Here is a 22,207-nt window from a genome sequence, read left to right as displayed (position 1 = left end):
CTTAAATACATTCACTTGTTGACTCTTTAACTACTCCCTACAGGTCTGTACAGAAAATTTCTAGAAACTTTACAAGTAAACCAACCGGTTTAGAGCATTTTAAAATAAAAATCTGAGATTGGGGTGCCATTTTAGGAAGCCAGACTTCACAGGAAAAGTGCACACACTATGACTTTTTCATGAACTTTTTTTTTAATGACATTTTTTAAGCATACTAACACTTTACAAAACTACAACAATCCACAGTGACCTAGTGTACATAACACCCATATTACATTCTAGTTTTCCACTTTTTAATGCATTTGAAAGTGATGAAAAAGAGACAGTGTTTGACATTGATTGTGCCTATCCACAACGGTCGAGCAATAGCTTCTGGTGGGGTACGGCAACACCACTCACACAAACCACACACAGAACTGCAGCAGACCTTAACAGGCTACCAGAACCAGTAGTAATAATAATGGCAGTTTGTTTATCTTATTTATAATTATGTTTACTTTATATTTGGGAGGACATATGAGTAGCAATACGTCCAACCCAATATATAAAAACTGCCTTTGACTCGCTATATAATAACCAACCAATGGTGAACAGTAAATGGAAATTTCTGACACTAATTTTGCTTCATCACTGATAGCTGTAGCACAACCCTAATTTCATATCTGTAAATTGCATTGCAGTGTAGCCTTCATGACATGGGCACTTATCTTTGTCCTTATTGTTGATTTTTAGGGCACTATTAGGCACACCTGCACACTCAGAATTCAGAAAATGGTGGACAGTAAATAGGGAGTGATTTTTGACTCATCCTCTGTCTCCAAAGGAGGCTTGACTTGAAATGTGTCTGTCAGTCTCTCTAGGGAAATATAATGACAGCATTTTCTTTCCACAAGAACATTATGGCCACAGTAGCTACTAGATAATTTAGCATCTTTTAATGTGTCACTCGGTGGCGGTCATGAAGATTAATGTGCCATTATTATTACAGCTCAAACAGGGATATATCAGTCATACTGGCTTGATTGACAGGATTGTCTTGGAGTCGTCAGACTGCAAGGCGAGGCTGGATTATCCAATGGACAAATGGAACAACTAATCCAGGGCCTCAGGATCTTAAGGCTCCCAGACCTCAATGGCCCAATGGTTCCAGTTCCATTGCTTTTTTCTGTTGTTTTGATTAATTACAAATTCAGTCATTAATTTTCTGTACCTGCATATTCTGTTGGGGGTTGCAGGAGGGTGGAGCCTATTCCAGCTGACATTGGGTGAGAGGCAGAGTACACCCTGGACAGGCCGCCAGATTATCACAGGGCTGACACATAGAGACAGACAGCCATCCATGCTCACATTTACCAATAACCCTAAAGTGCATGTCTTTAGATTGTCGGAGAACCTGGAGAAAACCAAGTTGACAGGAGGAGGGCGAACAGAAGCAGGGGCTCCCCCACCCGGGTTCAAATGCCAAGCTCTGGGTTCGAAGCAGGGACCCTTTTGATGTGAGGCAACATTAACCACAGATTTATGTTTGAAAATGCACCACAAAATATCTCCTGGTACAAAAAGCATCTTAAAGGTCCAGTGTACAGGATGTAGCGACATCTAGTGGTGAGATTGCAGAACTGAAACTTCTCTCGTTTTTTTTTTTTTTTTTTTTTACATTTTTTTATATACTTTATTAATCCCCCAGGGGAAATTAAATTTTTTCACTCTGTTGTCAATTACAATTACACACAGGTCCGAACACAAGCATGCACAAACAGGACCTATACATGCACTAAGTGGAGAGATGTCAGAGTGGGGCTGCCCATGACAGGTGCTCCGAGCGGTTGGGGGGTTCGGTGCCTTGCTCAAGGGCACTGCGGCAGTGCCCAGGAGGTGAACTGGCACCTCTCCAGCTACTAGTCCACAACTTGAACAGGCGACCCTCCGGTTCCCAACCCAAGTCCCTATGGACTGAGCTACTGCCCCCTCCTTTTCCAAGGAGAACTACAGTGGTTGATGCGAAAACACTAAAACAGGGAGAGGACCCACTCTGTATGTAGATTTAAACCGCTTATTATCAGGTTATGAAAACACAACATGTCTTTTTTTAGCCAATTATACACTAATGTAAACATAGTTATGAAGATTGTAGGCTATCATGTCAGCCAAAAGATGCCCCTGAATCCTAAATACAGGGGCCCTGTGCCCAAATATAGCCTAGTTTTACTTTTATTCTATTAATTACACATGGCCAATGAAGCTGATCGTGTTTCTGATCAATTTTTATTATTATATTATTATTATTATATGTAATAGTAGTATATTAGTAGTAGTAGTGGTAGTAGTAGTTTTAAGACTTTTATTAATTTGGGTGATATTGTGATTGTTGTAAAAATCTAATTAAACTTTCGTGTAAACTTTTCCTGTAAACTTAATGAGTAAAATCGTCTTTCTTTGATAAATATATGTAATATATGGCTTGTTGATATCCTTCAGGAAAAGCAGTCGAGTGAGGAACACTCGAGCAGCCTGTCAGCAAACGAGGAGGGATAGGAAGATGGCATCCACCGACCAACCTGACCCACCAACACAGGTCTACATTTATGCAACTAAAACATTTATCTCTTGATATCCGGATACGACAGTGAACTCTTATCATGTGTTTTAAAGTCGCGACCCTTTAATACCTGGAATACATGTAGTTACTCTTATAACTGCTCTGCTAGCGAAGGTTAGCGTGCTCGCTAGTTAGCATGCTAGCTAGCTAGCTCCTGCAACGCTTCAAAAGTTGCCTGCTTGTGTTGACAAGTGGACTCGAAGGGCCAAGCTGACGTTTCTGTGCTTCACCCACATGTTGCCAAAACTTGTGTGGCTTGCTTACCTAGTGGGCTAGCTATTTACCATGAGCAAATGTTCGTCCTTCCACCTGACTGTTGTCTTGTCTGTGTCTCATTATGTGCAGTTAATGACATGATGTGGAAAGGTCACTGTAAGCCAGACAAGCCTGCTGGATTGTACACGGCTCATGCTAACACTGTGTTGGTTTAAGTTGCAGACAGGCATTGATTATTCTGAGAAAACACATGTTTAACAAAGTTGTAGCTCATGCATCCACCCAGGCACAGCTCTGTACTTTGCTTATACACTTACAGTGCTATTAATCCAGCAAACACACCATATGTAATGCAGAATTTAATGTGCATAGTTCAGAACTGAATCAAGGTAGATCTGATATTAACTAAACCCAGAGACTGATAAACCAGGAAAGTAAAGTAAATAAGGAACTCAACTTATGATTGTCATGCATGCCAACATTTTCACAACCTTTACTTACATGCTGATTCATTAATCAACTGGTGCATGACCACAGATATCTATCTAAAAATACCCAGACCCTATGCGCATGTATGGAGGCCATGACTTGCTACGTCCTTTTGCTGCTCTGCATTAAATAGGCAGAAGGTTCAAGAAAGCCAATGGCTGATTTTACTGTATTAATCTGTTTGCACTAGATTTTAGGTGCTTTCAGCCAATTATCAAGCACTTGTTAATGACAGTAAATGACAGATGTAGTTTTCCTCTACTCTCCTGTCAGAAAGACTTGTGGCTCGAAGCTGCCAAACATATGACATTAAAGATGTTTATGTTTGACACTTTTTTAGTTTGTCTTTGGTAATTTCATCACCAGTAATCTGTCACTGCTATGCATTGGTGGAACAATCACTTAAATCTTTTATTTAAACAAGAGTACCACCAACACCATGGTGTAGAAATACTTTGTTACAAGTAAAAGTTCTGCATTCAAAACTTTTACTGACCTAAAATGAGAAAAATCTAAGCATCAAAATATACTATATATACTATATAGTGCTCAGTATGCAGAATGGCCGATTTTAAGAATTGTATATGTCATATTATTATTAAAGTTATTGATGCAGCAATGTGTCAATCACTTTACTGTTGCAGCTGGTAATGTCAGGACTAATTTAAAGCACTTTATACACTGTTAGGTTGCTTATAAATTTTATGCCAGGACTGATCAAATCTTAGCTTTCACCAATGATATTGCATCGTAATTTATTTGTTGATTATATATATATATATATATATATATATATATATATATATATTTTTAATCTGAAACTGTAAAGTAACAAGTAACTGTAAGTAACTGGACCTTTCCTACTTAAAGGCATGTAGGAAAGGTCTAGTTTAGCAGTCGCAGTGGTTTCACGGTTGCTTTAATCATGTTTAGTGTAAAACTTTTACCACATACCTTTTGTGGTCGTTAGTTAAGCCCCCCCTTTTTTTTTTAAATTTTATTTCTTAATTATATTTTGTTATATTAATCTGAATCTGTAAAGTAACCACTAACTGAAGGTATTAAATATATGTATTGGAGTAAAAAGTACAATATTACTGTCTGAACTGTAGCAGAATAGAGGTATACTGCAAAGTAGCAGAAAATAATAATTGAAGAACAAGTACTGTACATCAAAATTTTATTAAAATACAGTGCTTGGTAGGGCTGCACGATATGAGGAACATATGCAATATGCACTAAAGTTGTTAAATATCACAATAATGAACTGCTTGGATAAACGGATATTAAAGTGTACAGTACTCAGTTCTGCTATCCTGCTACTTTCAGTACACTGCTAACATACAGTGAATTTATTGCTGATAAAAAAAGGAAAGGAACTTATTTCCATTATTCTTTTACTAAACAAATTAAACTTTGAACTGAACACAAAAGGCAATTACAAAAAAGACAATAGTTACATTTTTAAAGTGCTTTTTTTTTTTTTTTACTGATACTCTTTCAACTTAATCAGTTATCCCTTACTGCAATATTGCATTCTTTCATGATGTGTTTATTGGGCAAGTTGACATTGTAATGATGATAAAAAAAAGCAATATATTCTGCAGCCCTAGTACTTGAGTAAATGTTTTTAGCTACTTTCCACCACTGCTGCCTTTTAAACGTTGCTTTATTAAACCACCATATCTGCTCTCCTCCAGTAGATGGCACTCTAATACAAGTGTTTGTTTCTCTTCTCAGCCTGGCCTTCCACCTGGAGATGTTGCGGCAGCAGCTCCCCCCAGAGAAACACTGGTAAGGGCTCACTATTTAATACAAATTACTTGACTGATAAGACAATATGGACTATAATAACAAAATAATTTAAGTGTGCTTATTTGATGTAAGTGCATATTAGCGGCAGGATAGATGAAATAACAGCCACATTTAATTTAATCTCATTTAATAAAGAACAGTGTTTAATTTATTACACGCTAATTTTCAAATATTGATAAATGCTGCATGCCATGATCTCAGCTATGAACTATTAATGCCACAGAGTATGTAGGTTTATACTTAAGCAGCTGAATTCACTGGTCAGATTGGTCTGATAGTGTGCTAACCAGTGAAATCAGCTGCTGTCCTGTTTGGAGAGAATGAAAGTCAGCACACTCCTGGCAGCTGATGACACGTAGTTGAGGAACAGTGAGTTTGTTTTTTATGATCTAGTGACTTAAAGAAGTTTGTTTTCATCTTTTCATCAACAAACTACTTTTCCTTGGCTAATCAGATGATATTACACATTCCCCAGTGAGATCAAGTGTTGAAGGCTTCCAATTAGCAGCCAGTCACTTTAGCAACACACTGATGTCCCCAAGCCCATAATGAGAGTGTACTTCATGTTCCGTGTCTTTAGAGACTAAAAAGCATGTAGGAAAGGTCTATTTTAGCAGTCGCAGTGGTTTCACGGTTGCTTTAATCATGTTTAGTGTAAAACTTTTACCACATACCTTTGTGGTCCTTAGTAAGGCCCAGTTGTTTCAGTATTGGTGATGGCCCAGGATTGGGTCCAGGAGGTTTCTGAATTAGCTTGTTACTAGTCAGTGGTTACAACTAGGGAAAAAAAATACTGTTTAAACAAACTTTGTTTTAGTGAAAGGAAAGTTTCCGTACTCATTCTTGAAGATGCAGTCTGTTTTAAATAATATTTAACGTGCTTCCTTGTTGTATTGTATGTAGTATTAAAATTATAAGAAACATTATAAATGAATATGGTTTTATTCCCCCTTAAACTCTGGAGTCTCCAGAGTCCTCATAAGTTGTCCAAGTTGTGAATACACGAAAAGCCAGTAACATTTAATGACAATAAACATCAGTTGTTTTTCAATAATGTGTGAAGGGAAGTGTTCATTAGACATCGCCCGGGCGGCTCAAGTGATGACAACGATTATAGCCAGGACTGCCTCGTTGCTAAGTGGGATGGAATACATCCCAGGTACATTCACTGTCCTTGTATGGACACAGCATCCAGGTTATAGGAGTGCTGTATTGTTCAGCCTACATGTCTCAATGTCATTCACCACCATTCACTCTTCATCCTCCCCCCATCATCCCTTCATGCCAAGGCTAATTTAATCCTGGGGTTATTGATTGTGGGAGCATTCTCCCAGGCTTTCTTTCAATTTACTTCAATTTCATCATCCCAGTGCGCTTCAAGACTGCCTCCTCAAAAAGGGAAGAAATTCTTGTTATGAGGGTCCTGATTCGAGACTGGTTGACAAGTCTCCCCGCACCACCACCACCACCACCCTCACTTCCAGCCCCTTTTCTCCTTTCTCTTTTTGATGAGCTGCTCTTTCCCAGTTAAGTGGATTATTACAGTAGGGATAATTCTTGTCACATGGCATTATTTGGATGAGGTGAATAATTGAAATTTATGTCTGAAAGGATTTTATCTGGATGAGAGGAAAGGGAGTGCTGGCAGGGTTGGGAGGGCAGAGAGAGAGCGAGAGAGAGAGAGAGAGAGAGAGAGAGAGAGAGAGAGAGAGAGAGAGAGAGAGAGAGAGAGAGAGAACGTTTGTATAACATTTATGTGCACATGTGCACGTCAGACAAGCCAGTGTGTCAGGCTGGGGACACCAGTCATGTTAACAGGTTCTGACTCACCTCGCCCAGATCAGCAGGCCCTGGCACACTGCATGGCGTGGGCTCTCCTCTGTGGCAAAAGGGCCCAGCTCAGGGGCCGGTGCCACAGCCTTTGCCACCATCCAGGCCAGAGGGGGAGGCCTGGACCTGTCGTGAGGGAGAGAGAAAAAAAAGGGTGGGAGAGACTGTTTGAGTGTGCGTTCCATGGTTGACTGGTATACCAGTCGCTGCCAGCCGCTGCTGCCGTTGCCTCCGGCGCTGCTCTTTGCTCGCTCTCACCCCGACTTGCTTCATCTCTGTCTGTAACCCCCACCCTCCTCCACCTTCCACTCCTCGCTGCCATGGCCATTACCCCTGCCAGTCTTTTCCTGGTATCTCCCTATAGTCTTTGAGCTCTCTCCCTGCAGTGACACCCAGTGCTCACCCCTCGTCTACTCCGATTAGTCAGTCCTCGTTGCCATCAAATCCACCCAAATGCATCACAACAATAATTATTGTTTGATCACATGATAAGAAAACCAGGAAGTACGTCACCACAATATCCAGTAGCTCGTGAGTATATTGTTATATGAGACTAAATATTGTGTGGGATTTAATTTAAATGTTCCTCATTGTAAAAGCTGGATTATAGTCATTATAGTTGCTTTAAGTTATTATTTTTGTAACATATTTGACTGCTCTGAGTGAGTAAAAATTAACCTGCTTAGCCATCAAGTGCACGTTAAATTTTTTTTTTCTCAAAAACTGTAGTTTAGATTTTTAAAAAGAATTAAAAATATGAAAAAAGATTCACAGCCACAGTATTTTGTCCTATTTGATATGGAGATCAGGGCTTTAACAAAAAATATTGATTAATCTGCTGATTATTGTCTTGATTGTTCTTTTGTGTCTAAAATTTCAGAAAATATTTAAAAAACACTCTTCATAAGTTACTAGGTGACATCTTCAAATTCCCTGCATCAGTCCAAAAACAAAGATTTTTGTTTTATTGTCATATACGACAACAGAAAAGCAGCAAAGCGTCAGGCCACAGTCAGTTTTTTGAGGATTTTGATTGTGAACATCGATCACAAAAAACGTAACTTTTTTTTGCTGCTGTGTGTGAATATATAAGTTATGTGGATGTGCAGCTGATCTACAGAACAGTCAACCCCTCACTAAATAAGATTCAAATTCTTTTGGGGGTATCGCTGTCAGAATTCGGCCTGTTGTTTACTCTCCACATACTGAAAATCACAGGCCCTGAATTAAAGGGTGTGTGTGTGTGTGTGGATGCAAGCATGTGGTCTATGTGTTGCAGGAGGTGCATTTGTGCCATTTGCACACCTCTGTGCATGCATATGGGCATACGTAGTGTTAACTGGGTGTGCTTATGTATTTAGGTTTGGGGGTTTTAGTGCAGCAGAGGGAGGGTGGTAATGGGAGGGGGAAAAGAATTGTGAGAAGAACATCCCCGGTCTCACAGCAACTTCAAAAGCTCCCCTTCCCCAGGATATTAAGCGACTGTGATGAAAAATTTAGCAAGCGTTAAATAAGCCGCTTTGAAGTGATCTGTTTTGGCTCAGCAGTCTCCAAATTTCCGTAGCCCCTTTGCAATAGCCATCACACTATAGAGGGAGAAAAAGGGAACAGTGTGTTAAGTGCAGAAGTTGTGGGGGACCTGGCAGGTTGGCAGAGGACGTGCCAACAGTAATCGGTCCAGCCAGCGACATGAAGGCACTGCCGCTGCTACCGTCTCCCTGTTGTCTTTTTCTGGCTCTTTTTCTCCTCGTTTCACCTCCCTCTCCCTGACTGCTCTTCTGCTGAGCCCCATGAGTCACAGGCAGACAGATGTTCCTCATATGTTAGCTCTGAAAAGAGATTTTTTTTTTTTTTTTTGCTGCACTTATGCGTGGGTGTAACACAAATGTAACACAGTGGTGATACCAGGAAGTCAGAGGTTACTCTCGGGTCTTGACTCAGTTATTTTTTTGTCCTTAATGACTTCCCTTGTGGAACATGTGTTTGTGGAAATATGTGTCCTTTTAACACCAATCTAACCTCTGCGTGTGTCTTTTCTTCACTGGACTGTAGGACTATTTTCCAAAAAAAAAAGCCCAAAAAACTTGAAAATACAGTAAATTTTAAGTGATTTGAACCTTTTTACATTCCCACCAACCATAAAGCAAAAATAACAAGAAGTTAATCTCTTATTTGATCATTCATATTTCAATTCATTTCACATTCATCACTTTCAAAACCATTATTTTAATTTTTGAGGACTCCAGGTTTCAACACGCCCCAAATTAATTATTGGGGCAGAATAAGAAATGGGAGCCAGTAATGAGTCTGGTATGGTAACTCCATTCTGTCAAGAAACTAGGCTACCATTTAGTTAGTCAAGGGAACCTTCTCTGAGATTTTCCTTTTTTCCTCTTTGCTCATTACTTTAATTGTAATTGTAATCCTTTATTGGAGCTGTCTGCAGTAAAGGAGAGTTATGGTCCGAGTGGGGGCGCGAGCCATAGAGATATTTCATGATTATTGGAGAAGACGGTCACTAGGTGGCAGCCACTAGTTCGGCCTCGCTGTAATTACTGGGTGGGAAGTGATGGCGAGAAACTGTATGTGTGCATGTGAGGGTGTGTGAAGAGGGATTTTTCAGATTCTAACACACTCCTTGAAAGAGGAAAGTCGAATAAAGCTGCCATCTCACAGTCAATAGAGTCAGTATCCCATCACATTGAGTGTAAACATGCTGCACACTGTGCAGAGACACAGAACAAAGGCATGTGTGGAAAGCATCAGCCCTTATATTTGTATGTTTATTTCAAATAAGTTCACTTATTTTGTGCTGTCTGAAACTGTACGTAGAGTGATGTGGGATACAGGTGATGAGATGACATCAATTGTGTTTTATTTCCCATGCACATAGGTTTACATGTGAAACGTCTGTACACCACAGTTTGTTTCAGTGGTCATGGTGAAGTTTTCTCTTTGAAAAGCATAAAAGCTCAGTTCTCTGTTTCTCAGCGCAACACTCATTGTGCATCATGCGCTGTTTGTTTCGGTGGTTAATGATACAGGAAGGGCCCTCCATTTTATTGTTGCTGTGTTGCACTTTTTCCCCTCCTCGCCCAACCCGGCAGCCAGCCTCCTTAGAGGACTCTGTATGAATTCTCACTGTCATGTCCAAGGACGAGTGGCGCAGGGTCAGCTAATTGCTTTTATGATTATGATTTCACGTCAGATTTATCGTGCATGCTCGGAGCACATCTTCCAGGTCCTGCCGACGTTGCTGGCTCGGATGGGGAAAATGAGTTTACAGCTTCTGGCTGTGACTTCTTGTTTAAGTGCAGGTCACACTTTTTGACTCATTAGAGTTGAACGCAGAGGGTGAATCACACAGGCTTTTCCTGTAAAAGCCTCTGTTTTCTGTGTCAGTAAGTGTAGTTGTTTTTCTCATATTTGGCCACAAAAGAGCATTTCTTCACTTTGTCTTCAACATGTGCTGAAATTTGGAGGTCATGATGAGCGCGGAATGACACAGACAAGGATTTTTGGTTTTTCTGTCTTTTGAACTTTTTACGAGCCATAAATCTCTCGTCTTCATTTCTGCTCGCAGATGAAATCATTACGCTTATTCCCCTCATAGTATGCCAGAGTTATCAGTTGCCTTCTTTTTGATGTTGGTGACTTTTTTTCCTCTGATGGTTCCCTCCCACCTCTTTGAAAATGATGAGCACAGATGAGTCCAGCCCATTTTGTAGATTTTATTTATTTTGTGGTTTCTGCCTCATGTGCTGAGCCGGACTAGATCTGGATTGTCAGCCCCCGACAATAGTGCCTTTGTCTTCGGATTTTGATGAGAGCGCTGAAAATCCTTTAATTCACTGTAAAGTTCATAGTAAATGAAGAAGAAGCTGTTGTCAGTGTGTGTCAATAATACGCATATTTTATGTAGATAGAGCCTCATGTCGTGGCCCGTGGCTCGTGATTTGTTGCAGTAATTTGACCTCGCTCTGACCTTCCTGGCTGGGCCGCAGTGTGACTAGTGACAGATGCAGCCTGGGAATATGGTTTGGATAGTTTTCCAATGCTCTGAGGAATGTTAAAGCTAGTTTTACCCAAAGTTCATTCTGGAGACACATGTAAAGTCTGTGATTAAGCCGAATTCAATAAACTTTAATGAATACTTAGGGCTTTATTTGTAGGGTTTTCGTCTCAGCAAGTATATTAATGTAAACAGCATGGTAACAGAGCTGTAATTTCCTATTCTCCCACAATTTAGTGAACTGTCATAATATGTTTACTTAAGAAATGATAGAAATACGACACCAGTTTAATTACAGCGTAGTCATTTTGCCTCAATATACTTGGGAAAGTGGCCTTATTGAGCCGAGCTTCCTTTATGCTCTCTATTCTGCTTTGTAATTACTTCAGCTTGATTTATCGTCTTTTCTTTGTGTTTATGGTTGTAAACTGCTCGAGTGAGTAACTTGGTCTGAGAGTGGCTTGTCTCCTCGCAGCGAGGCTGGAAATCTCCCGATGAATCTGAGATGTCTCCGCTGTCAAGACTGCTCACATCGCTCTCAGCCTCCAATGTCACTTTCAAGGCATAATTACACAAGTTGTGTTGATTAGTATGAGAAGCAATTACGCTGGCTTTCCGCCGCAAATGGAGAATGTGATGGCTCTTGATTGACAGGAAGCATCCTGGCTTTAATAAGTAAATGACTATGGTAATTCAGGTACTGAGACCCTTTGATTTGTCAGCATCTTTCTAATTTTTGTGATGTCCTCTGATTTTAATGAACATGAATTTGATTGAATCCCCCCTTCATTTCCCCCTGTCCCCTGCACCCGTCTGTCTGTCTCTTGCCTCTCTGACCAGCAAGTGCTCTCACGAGGGAGCCATATGCTTACGCTTCTAGAGCCATTCTAAACAATCCTGCTGCCGCTGCCGAATTATTTCTCTGTGAATGAATCCAGTGTGTGTTAAAAATAAAACAAGGAATAAATGAACAACAGGCAATTTCACCACACTGTTCAAAATGCTTTTTTAGCACATCACGCTTTCACAAGTGTGGAAATCAGAGGAAAAATTATTTGTAATTGACACTTTGGGGAACATTTTTTTCTCTTTTTATCTGGCTTCCCAGTAAGTTATTAGCTGTTAATTTGTCGGCAAGCTCCCCTACAGCGCCAGATATTTGTTCAAATGCTGGGATCCCCTCAGTGCATTTGTAACTACACTTCTGAAAATGCTGCCCTATCCAATTATGTAATATAATACTGCCTTTTAGGCAAGTTTCTTTTAATTGAATAATATTAGTTCTAGCTCAGCGTAAGCTATTGGAACAGCAACACTCAAAAGAGCTCCTCATACTGTATAAAATGCACAGCAGTCTGCTGCACAATGTCGTCTGCAGGTTACTCATTTTATAGATACACCAATCTGAAAGATGTAAAGCTTCAACACAAAGATCTGTGTTTTTTAGATTTTTTGAACTGAAGCCAAACATTTAAATAATGCTGAAATTTGATTGGCCCAGTCCTCAGTCTCATATTTCTTTCTTTGTTAACCACAGTTGGCCTAATCAAGTAATTCCCTGTTTGTCTTAGTAACCCCCTATAGAGTCATACATGCATAAATATAATAAAATAATTTGCTCTTGCACTCCCTAGCCCAGCTGTAATTTATATGGATTGAATGAGTGCTGCATTGTGGAAAAGCACGAGTGGACCAAATGCTCGTTTGTCACCTCTAATAAATGTTGGAATGTAAATTATGAAGTTATGCTTCAGATGTAAATGCACTTTATTCCAGTCCTTTAATGTAAACAGCCCACTCCAATACATTAAGGGGGGCGGGGGAGGGCAGGGGGGGATTTGACTTGGAATTTTGACTGTTTTCACAATCAATAATAAACACAAAAGAGCCTAGATGGGGAACGTTAAAACATATCTGAAGTCTGGTTCATAAATTATTGCATGAAAGCAGGCTTGTACACCAAAAATGTAAATACATTAATGTTATTAATAATGTAGTGACTAATAGTTCTATCAAGACTGTAATAGCAGTTTAATGGAATATGACAGCAAGAATGTATTACACTTCTTACATTTAGACGGGACCTCACATGACATTTATCAGGGATTTCTGAAACAATTTTTTTGATTATTTTGTTAAGTTAATTGCTTCTTTTCCCCCCCAACGTCTTCTCTGGGTGAGGGGCAAAAACGGGTAATGGATATTAATTAATATGTGTCAGTTTTCTGGGTTTGATTAAAAATAATGAAAGCAAAATGCTAATGGGATTTCAGAGTTTCTCTGTGTGTGGCGCCCTGAGATTGTGGCTTTATCTGGGGAATCTGGAAAAAAGAGATAGTGGGCTACTCTCCAGGCTAAAATGAAAGTGACAGAATACAGAAACTGAGATAAATTATCTTAAAACCAGTAAAAAATAGAGCACTTAAGTGAAAATATCGCACTCTAATTAGCCTAACTTTAGATGTGTGATACAGGGGTGTGTTGACGGTAAACTGTGAAGTTTTCACTGTGTTTTAATAAAAAGTTAAATCTGGCTCGCGATTCATCTCTTCTCAGGATGACGCTATCCTCACCTGCAGACAAACAAGTTTTGTTTTATCTGAATGAGAAAAAAAAAAAAAACGGGAATCATTTCTGACAAGTTGCTGTCTTGGCAGGTTGTTCTCAGGCTACTGTGATGTGTCTCTAATATATGGTTGTTTGCCAGAAAGAGGAACTATGAACTTGTTTTTCAGAGAGTTTATAAAGCCTGTATGTTTTTTTTTTCAAGTGGTTTTTGGCCTCTCATTAAAAATTAGACACCCCTCATGCTTCTTTAAAATTGAGCTTCACTTCACTTGGCAGTGATTATAGCGGGACGCCTAAGCCTTCATCCATAGTCCACTACAGTCAGCATGGAGAAACCCTTGCCAAGACTTCTTTGTGTCTGTATGCAGTCTTCAGCAGAAAGAGGACTTTTAAAAGCTATCATTAAGGTGGGGCACAAGTGTAGACCAGCAGTGAAACAGAGGCTGGCACAGTAAAAAAGCAACCATAGCCACTTGCACAACTGACAATTATCCAACACCTGGACTGGCTCCCCTCCCTGGCATGTGCGTCAAGACTGTCGACTTCTTGTTAATGCAGTGATTAACAGGAAGATTGCATTTGTTTTCCTGTGCAGCTCTCCTGGCAGCGATACTTTGCTTTCTCTTTGATTAAAATAGCAGATGGATGAATGCATTGAAGCTCTGTCATGAACTTCAAAAGAAAGGGTGAGAATGGGATGATAGAAACAGAATAAATAGAGGAAAGGCTGAGGCCTTTTTGTCGTTTTTATTTTGTGTTTACTGTGGAATTTGGGATTTTAAGGGAGGTTTTGGTGGCTGCAATCCTGTGGAAAGAGCAAACACTCTTTGGTTGTCCCCAAATATGAGTCAGTATCAGATTTTTGCATCCCCTTATTACTCCCTCTTCTTCCTTGTTATTTACTGTCACTGCGTGACTTGCCTCCTGTCTGTCCCACCTCACGTCTATTGGACTACGTCATAGTTGTCTCTCCTTCCACACTGTGTGGAAAGTAGTTTTAGGTATCATGGGGATGGGAAAAGGGGAAGTGAAGGGGCTTCGTCAAACAGCCTGTACTTTTGAAATGCAGAGAGTGGCATTGTCATGTGTTTTCTGTGTCAAGGTCGACAGAAAATGTCAGAACAGGTGCGTGTCTGCTGCTGAGCTGCTTGCCAACTCAGCCCCTTTGCTGTAACACACCACCCCGCGTGACATTATAGTGGTTCACTGTGGGTTGTCTCCTCTCCTCTCTCTTTTGGAGGAGACTGGTAAAACATGTATTTTCTCCCATCACCACGTGAGTTGATGCAGAGTTCAGACGGGTGTTGACGCCTAAACTTTGACCACTGCTTCTGATTGTCACGTAGTCACAAAAAGTATGGGTGCTGTGCAGCAGTGACGTGCAACATTCCTTTCTGATTACTCCTTTTTTTCTGGTGTTTTGATCTGATTAAATCTTCCTATTTTAGCAGACATACTTTCAAAGGAGGGGGAACGTGTTTTGACGTGCTTTTGTTTTGTTTAGATTAATTACAGGTTATGGTCTTTGTAGGAAGAAGACAGTACATTAAGTGCCTATTTAGAAACACTGTAAGAGAGAGATCACTGAAAATACATCTGAAACAAAATCAGAGATCTAAAGAGAGAACATAAATGTAAAAACATTGTGTGACTTCCGTGATTTAAGACAGACGGATGGAGCTGTAGGAGGAGAAGGTGTGCTGATTTGTATCATTGTCACGTCACATATAGTTATTCACAATCTGCATCAAGCAAACACGTTGCAAAACCTGAAAATTCTGTCTGAACTTCTCAGAAGAGGTGGATTACGTTAAGGTGTGGCATAAAGCAAATGTCACACAAGCTTTTGTCACTTTACGACATTTTACAACCAATGAAATCTCCAGCGTGTAGCCTCACTGGCTCAGAAAGGTTGAAATGAAGAATTATTATCCGATCTGACGGGCTGTCGTGTTTGTATCCTCTCTGGCATCGGGTTAAATGAGAAGAAAGAGAACTGCTACTTCTGCGACCCTGATGAGTGTTGTTTTCTGACGCTGTCAGCACCGCACTCTTTTTATGCTTATCCTCCTCTGGAGGTTAGATTCTTACTGGCAGCTGGAAGCCTCCAGAAAAGGCGAATTAGCCAACATTTTTCTTTGTCACTTACTGTGATCAGGAACAGACTCTGCCTGCTCTCTTTCTCCAAAACCAAACGGAGCCCTCATGCTCTAAGTTTCCTCCCTCATTTGATGGTGATTTCACTCTGGCTTATCTGCTGCTGTAGATGTGTGGCCCATTGTCTTGGCAAGTGTGTCTAAATGTTTCTGACAGGTCTCAGTGAAAGACAGGCCGCAAGGGTAAACTGCCAGGCTTTCCTCCCCCCTTTGACTCCACCTGTTCCACCCCTGACCAGTAGATGGCGATGTTAATCTTCTCTGGCTCTGCTCCTTCCTTGACGCGTCTCCCTTAACACCATCCTTCTCCTCTCCTTCTCTCTGTGGCACTCGCTGAGGAAAGTCGGGGTCTCACCCCGTGTGGAGGGTCATGCCACCAATTCCTGGCCCCCTTTGAAGACCATGAAATTGCTGATCCAAGACGCACGATTAGTGCATTCAGCCTATTGACTGGAGACGGGTTGACGCACGATTATAATGTCACTGGAATGTCACAATCTGCCTGGTTGTCTTTGCGAGCATACTCTCATCCGGTGGCACAGTGTACCCAAGAAGGAATAATTTGATCAATAAAAGGACACCTCTCTCTCTGTTGTCACTGGCCTCTCCATTCTAGTTTTATTAGTTAATTTGGCACGCTGAAAGGACTGCACACAAAACTGATGCCAACTCGCTGCATCTTCACCCCAGCTCCCTGCTTTATTTGCGTATTGCAGTGGTTCACTTGAAGTTGCTTTGCTGTGTGTGTATTACAGGGTGTGTGTGTGCGTGTGTCTTTGGGTGGGTGCTGCCTCAGTGAGAGGAGCAGCTTGGATCAACAGAGGAGGATAGGCTTGTCACTGTAAGTTGCTTGTGACGGAGGCGGCTCTCCTTCTGACACCACAACACAACTTCTGTGGTGTGTCGCTTGGACACAAGCTTCACGTTGTTTGCTGCTGGTGCCGCTTGCGTTTTGCCTCAATCAACTAATTGAATGTGAAAGGCTGGCGGGCCTTGATGATATGAAGGACAACACACAGAGCGGTGGCAGTTTTAAGAAAAGCCTTTGTGTTCGTCTGTGTGACTGTAGCCGGTTGCTTCTCTCATTTCTGCTCACAAAAGAACTTTCTGCTAACTCATGGGGATCAGTTTATTGTGGCCAAAACCTTGTATTTCAAAATGTAAACAGTTTTTATTGACCAGTTTTTGTTCCTTTTTAAAGATATGTATATAATGATCTTGCAAGATAAAATGGCTTGAAGTGTATAATTTGTCATTTTTATGAAATTCAAGTGAGCAAATGATGAGTGACCAAAGTTTGTTCGTGTATTTCATGTCTCGATTTTAAACAACACTTTAGATAACACGTGTATAATCCACTTTATAAGCATATTTTCAGTCATTCTACTATGTTTGATGATGGGCATTACTCGTAACAAAAGGCACATGACTTTCACTTTGTTTTTGTTCATTTTTTAAAATGGTACACAATTATTTTTGTTAAATAAAACAACCTCGATATGTCATTTTTATGCTCAGAAAATTAAAGTCAGCAAGCAACGAACAGTTACCAAAGTTTATACACTGTTTTATTTTTTTATTGCATTTTAAAGATTTTTTCATTTCTCATTTCCAAGCCAAAGTATAACCACATTATTTAGCACATTCCCCCGATCTACAGTTGCATCGTGAGCACTCTTGTGTTAAGTAACGCTCATCCCCCTCACTGAAGAGCAGTGCTTGTCACAGAATGTCATCATTGACTGTAAAAGAAAAAAAGAAAAAGAAAAAGAAAAGCTTCGAATTACAGGAAAGAGGCACTGCATTAAAGAACAAAGGAGATCGATGGCAGTACATTAAATTTTATGCGAATGAAAAAAAAATCAACTAATTAAAATTGATTACTCCTGCTTTGTAAATGTGTTTCTGAATTAAATTATTGTATGAAAACATTTTGACCAATCGAGGAGCTGAGGAAGTATCCATTACTGGATTGCAGCTGAGAAGGGGCTGGAATGTTTTGTGGTGGCTAAGTAGTTTGTTGTGCTCCGCTGCGACTCCCCTCTTGCACCCCCACTGCTAAAGTGCCATGGGTTAATCTTTGATGACCCTCATCTCTCAGAGCGGCCCCAGACTCATGGTTTGGGCCTTTTACCTGAATTAAAAGGAATTTGTGGGCTATAGAAGTATTTTTGTCCAAAGTGGGTGAAAGTGAGGTGTCACCGACGGAGTCGCTGCTCTTTAGTCATCGGGGCTCTCGGGGCTCTTAGGGCCCCGCTGGGGATGTCCTTATCTAAACAGTCATCTGTCTCGCTAGTTTAGCAAGGGCAACCCCAGGCAGCACGACTGACAGTTACACATTAAGAAATGTCAGACTCAGCTTCATACCATATCTCTCAAGCTAGTTTTGAATTGGCTGGATGCCACATGTTTCTCTTCAGATTTAGATCTCACCAGAATAAAAGAAATGCTTCACTTTGTTGTTGCTTCATCCTGTTTTTTAAGCGCTTGGCTGTAAGCATGAACTGCTGTTTCTTTATGCTGCACTAAAATGTCTTTGTCTTTTTTGTTTATTCAGATCTTGAAAGAGGCTGAATTATTATTATTTTTTAAACCAGAAACTTTAAAAACACACACTTGTTGACCCTATCTTTGAGTTTGTAGACATATCATATCTTAAATTTACAATATGACAGAAGTAAAGCCAACACATGACATCATTATTTGCACTCAACATATTGAATCATAAAATGTGTGGCTACAGTTTTGAAATATAATTTTACACCATAGTCAAAATTGTCTGTCTCCAAAACAGAGGTGGGGGCGATGAAGAGGGCAACTTTTCTTTTTTCCCTGATAGCCTCAGTATAACTCCCCAGGCTGTATTTATCTGCACAGTTTTTACAGTGTGATGGTGTCCTCGCCGGATGAAATGTACTTTAGCCCCCAGTGTTTCTTACCGCTGAGCCTACTCAACTTTTCCATGTTTGTGATGACAGAGCTCTGATAGGGAAACGCTGCTGAATGGAAAGTTTCGTCTGTACATGCAGTGGACTTGAAAAAAGCTTGATTTCCGTCCACCAACCCCCCTTTACAAAAATTGCATAATGTGCTTTTGATGTCATGATTGTAGCCTTGCCCATGGCTCTAACACTGACACTGATACAGTGCTGTATGTTATTTTTAAACCCTTGCGAAGCAAATGTCAATGAAGTTTTCCATGACCCTTTTTTCCATCTCTGTTGACTCTAATGTTTAAATTTCAAAAGTTACTTTCATGCGATAAAGGTTGACCAAGCTCAGAAAATAAGACACACAAAACCAAACCTCTGTATTTACCCCTCCACTTACTGTATCATTTAAACACATGTAAAAGTAGGAGTAAACTAGTTATTCAGAAGATGAAGAAAAACGCCCTTTTATCACCAGAACTCCCTTATCAGATTTTTAGTGAAGTTTCGGTAATGGTTGTTCATTTAATTTTCTCACATTGCAGCTTCTGTGAAAAGCTCTGCCCAGACGAGAAGAAGACACAAAGACACAAAAAGTTCCTTTTGTACAGTCATTGTCAGAACGGTTCAGCTCCAGCAGAGCTGTTGAAGCTCCTGCAGTGTCTGAACCAGAGTGGATGTGGAGGTTAGCTAAACGGTCGGGTCTGCACCTCACTTCCTGATGTCTCTCAGGGTCAATAATTCCCTATTGCTGCTCCCATGAGGCCTTACTTCCTCTGCTAAAGGTCACATCAAGGCGGGAAAGATGTCACAATTAGAAGGGCATTTAAAGCTGCTCTTTTAAAAAGATTAAAAAGCACTGCCGGCCGCATCAAGCAGTCAGGCGACTAAAGGAAACACAATAATTGCATTAAAACTTCATTCCTTTCTGGTCGGGCTCTGGTATCAGAAAGGTATTGGGTTAAGTCATTTAAGACAGCTGCCCCTGATAGCAAATCATCCATGAAAGCACCAAATTAATATAGAGCTTCATTTTTTGCCGTCTCTCACTTTCTCTTGCTTTTGGTCCTCCAAACGTGTGTTTGGGGGGGAAATTTGAGACCAGCCTAACACAATTTTTGTTCATGTCTATCAGTCTGTTATTATATCAGGGGCACTTCTCCTCAAATGTACAGGCCGGGGCAATTTGGAATGAATTGATTCACACTGAGACCGAATCTTATACTTGCTAATGATTTCCTTTTAGCCCTTCCATCGTATCCCCCCCATCCAACTTTTAGTTCCATCATGTCCTCCAAATATCTTCATTGTTGCAGACATAATGTGTACATCGACCATTTCGTGGAGTAGATGACATGGATTAAGTTGCATGGGAATTTATTTTTAAGTATATGTGACATTTTACCAGTGAATTGTTGTAAAATGTGTGGTGTTTTAATCAAAATGTCTCAAAGTATCTACCATATATCATTATAATAAATTATTTCTTGGATGTCTGACTTTGTATCATTTACGTTCTTAGTTAATAAAACAACAACAAAAGTAAAAAAAGTAAAAGACTCAGAGATCAACGACATGCGCTGAAATTTCAAGAAAGGAAAGTCACAGTTGCAAACACTGCATTTTGGCCTTATAACACTTTCAGTTCAGAGTAATTGTTACTTCACCGGTTAACCCGTGGTTTAGTTGGCCCAAATAATTAAGACTGAAAACAAGACTCTTGAATCATATCTCATGAGGCATCTTATAAATATGTTGTGGTTCAGATGCTGTTCTCCACTTTATTTCGAATACTGAAACTTACTGTACTGAAACCACCCCAAAGACACACTTGTAAGGCATACAGTGCGCTGCTGTTTCAGTACAGACCGTCTGAATTTCCCAACTGCTCGGATCTGAAACCTCATAATGCATGCCTGCAAAACATCTAGGTCTTACTGTATATCGTAGTTAAGTGCTGTTACTAGTTAGAACAAAAATATACAACTGGTTACATAGATTCTTTCAGGCGTCCAACCGTGTGGTTCGAACATAATTGGATTCCATCCTCATTTCTCGCAATTTAAGGTATTGCAATTGTAATTTTCAGACGAGTGCAGTGCGAAGTCTTGTCCAATTCAAACTCAATAACATCGCTGTAATCTTGTCCGTTCATCAACTTCACTCTCTTTAAGTGTGTTGGTTAATGTTATCTCTTCCTATGATTGAGTTTTCGCCCTCTTTTTCGGCTTTACCTGACACTTTATTGGTTATCTGGTTTGTAAAGATTATTGCTCTTAACATGGAGCACTTTGGTGCATTAGCAGTTGAAGCTTTACCAGAAGCTTTACAAAAGAGCCTAATTGTTGAATTAATCTAAATGATTTCCAAAAGGAAGGAAATGCACCAAATTTGTATTGTAGTTATTTACAGTGCGGACCCAAATGTGCCTTGTGCTGCCATCCATCTTAACCCCCTAAAAGCCCAGTTGTGTGCTACCCAACACTATAACTGGGATGATCCATAAGTCAATAACAAGACAAGACTGAAATCTGTGCAATGTGGTTATAATTGATTGAGATGTCTGGGTGGAACTTGTGCAAAGCATCTATGTCATCTGCTAAGAAGTGCACTTTTCCTCTCCCTGAAGATCTACCACTACAGTTTTAACCAAATGGACATTTGCCTCATTAGTTTGCCGCTGAGCTGGCTGCGGTCCTCACTAACATGTCATACTTATGCCTATTAACATTGACATGATTTTCCTGTCAATGTTGTGCTATTGAAATTTTAAGAGAATGTAAACAAGGTTTGCTCATTCAGCATATTCTTTGTCTGTTAGGTCATTACATCTCTCAGGGGCTACATCACTCCGTTATTTACTGGAATAAATATTAAAATATTAAGTTTCCAGTGTGTTTATTATCTCTGGTTTCTGCCTTTTAACTCAAGTAGTCTCATTGGCTCACTTACGTGAACAGTAAGAGCTTTGCCAAGAGCAGGATGATTTTGTCTTGTTATCAAAGGGATATTTTCTCTGTGTTTTGACTGTATCTTTTGGCCCAGAACATCAGCTGGGGGTTCACCATGCAAATGGTTTAATCTGCTTGTCACAATGAAGGTTCCGGGTGACTGACTTTAATAAGCCCTCAGCATATAGAGATACAGGAAATTCCATACCCCTTGCGTAACCCATATGTACATCAAGGTCACGGTAGTGTCACAGTGAAATGGTAGATTAGTGTCTAAATAAATTGTGCCGGCATCCTTTGGGGATGAATCTGGTACATTTTGATAATATGCACTGTTGAAGTTTTGTTGCTGCACATATCTTAAAGTAGACTTACAGAATAGTATAATTCTGCAGCATGTATGTGGCTGCTGGCTGCATGGTACTTTCACGTGTGCCTCGATAAAAGCGTTACGAAGTTGCTTTTGAGCTTGTTTATAGCCTTCGAAGGACAAGTTGAATATATTTTCATAAGTCTCATAAAGTTGCCTGTGTCGTGATCCTCTGCTGTGCTGTGTGTTTGTCACAGAAATCTAGCTCTTTATGCAGCCTCGCTGCCACACCTACCACTTGGACAAGTTTAAACTGCAATTCTTTTGGACT

The 22,207-nt window shown here is 40.2% G+C and overlaps 1 protein-coding gene across 2 annotated transcripts in view; it reads left to right on the top strand.

Annotated features, from left to right (window-relative positions):
- The first annotated feature begins 2,494 nt into the window (after nucleotides 1-2,494).
- Nucleotides 2,495-22,207, top strand: part of pex14 (peroxisomal biogenesis factor 14) — a 54,888-nt gene continuing 35,175 nt past the window's right edge. For both annotated transcript variants that reach the window (XM_033629378.2, XM_078170115.1), the window contains exons 1-2: nucleotides 2,495-2,575; nucleotides 5,045-5,098. In XM_033629378.2, the coding sequence (XP_033485269.1) occupies nucleotides 2,540-2,575; nucleotides 5,045-5,098 (90 nt within the window). In that variant the 5' untranslated portion in view covers nucleotides 2,495-2,539. The remainder of the gene's footprint in view (nucleotides 2,576-5,044; nucleotides 5,099-22,207) is intronic.

The sequence above is a fragment of the Epinephelus lanceolatus genome, chromosome 8 (genome assembly GCF_041903045.1).
Source record: "Epinephelus lanceolatus isolate andai-2023 chromosome 8, ASM4190304v1, whole genome shotgun sequence".
Classification (NCBI taxonomy): Eukaryota; Metazoa; Chordata; class Actinopteri; order Perciformes; family Serranidae; genus Epinephelus; species Epinephelus lanceolatus.
This window is presented reverse-complemented; position numbering and strand designations above follow the sequence as displayed.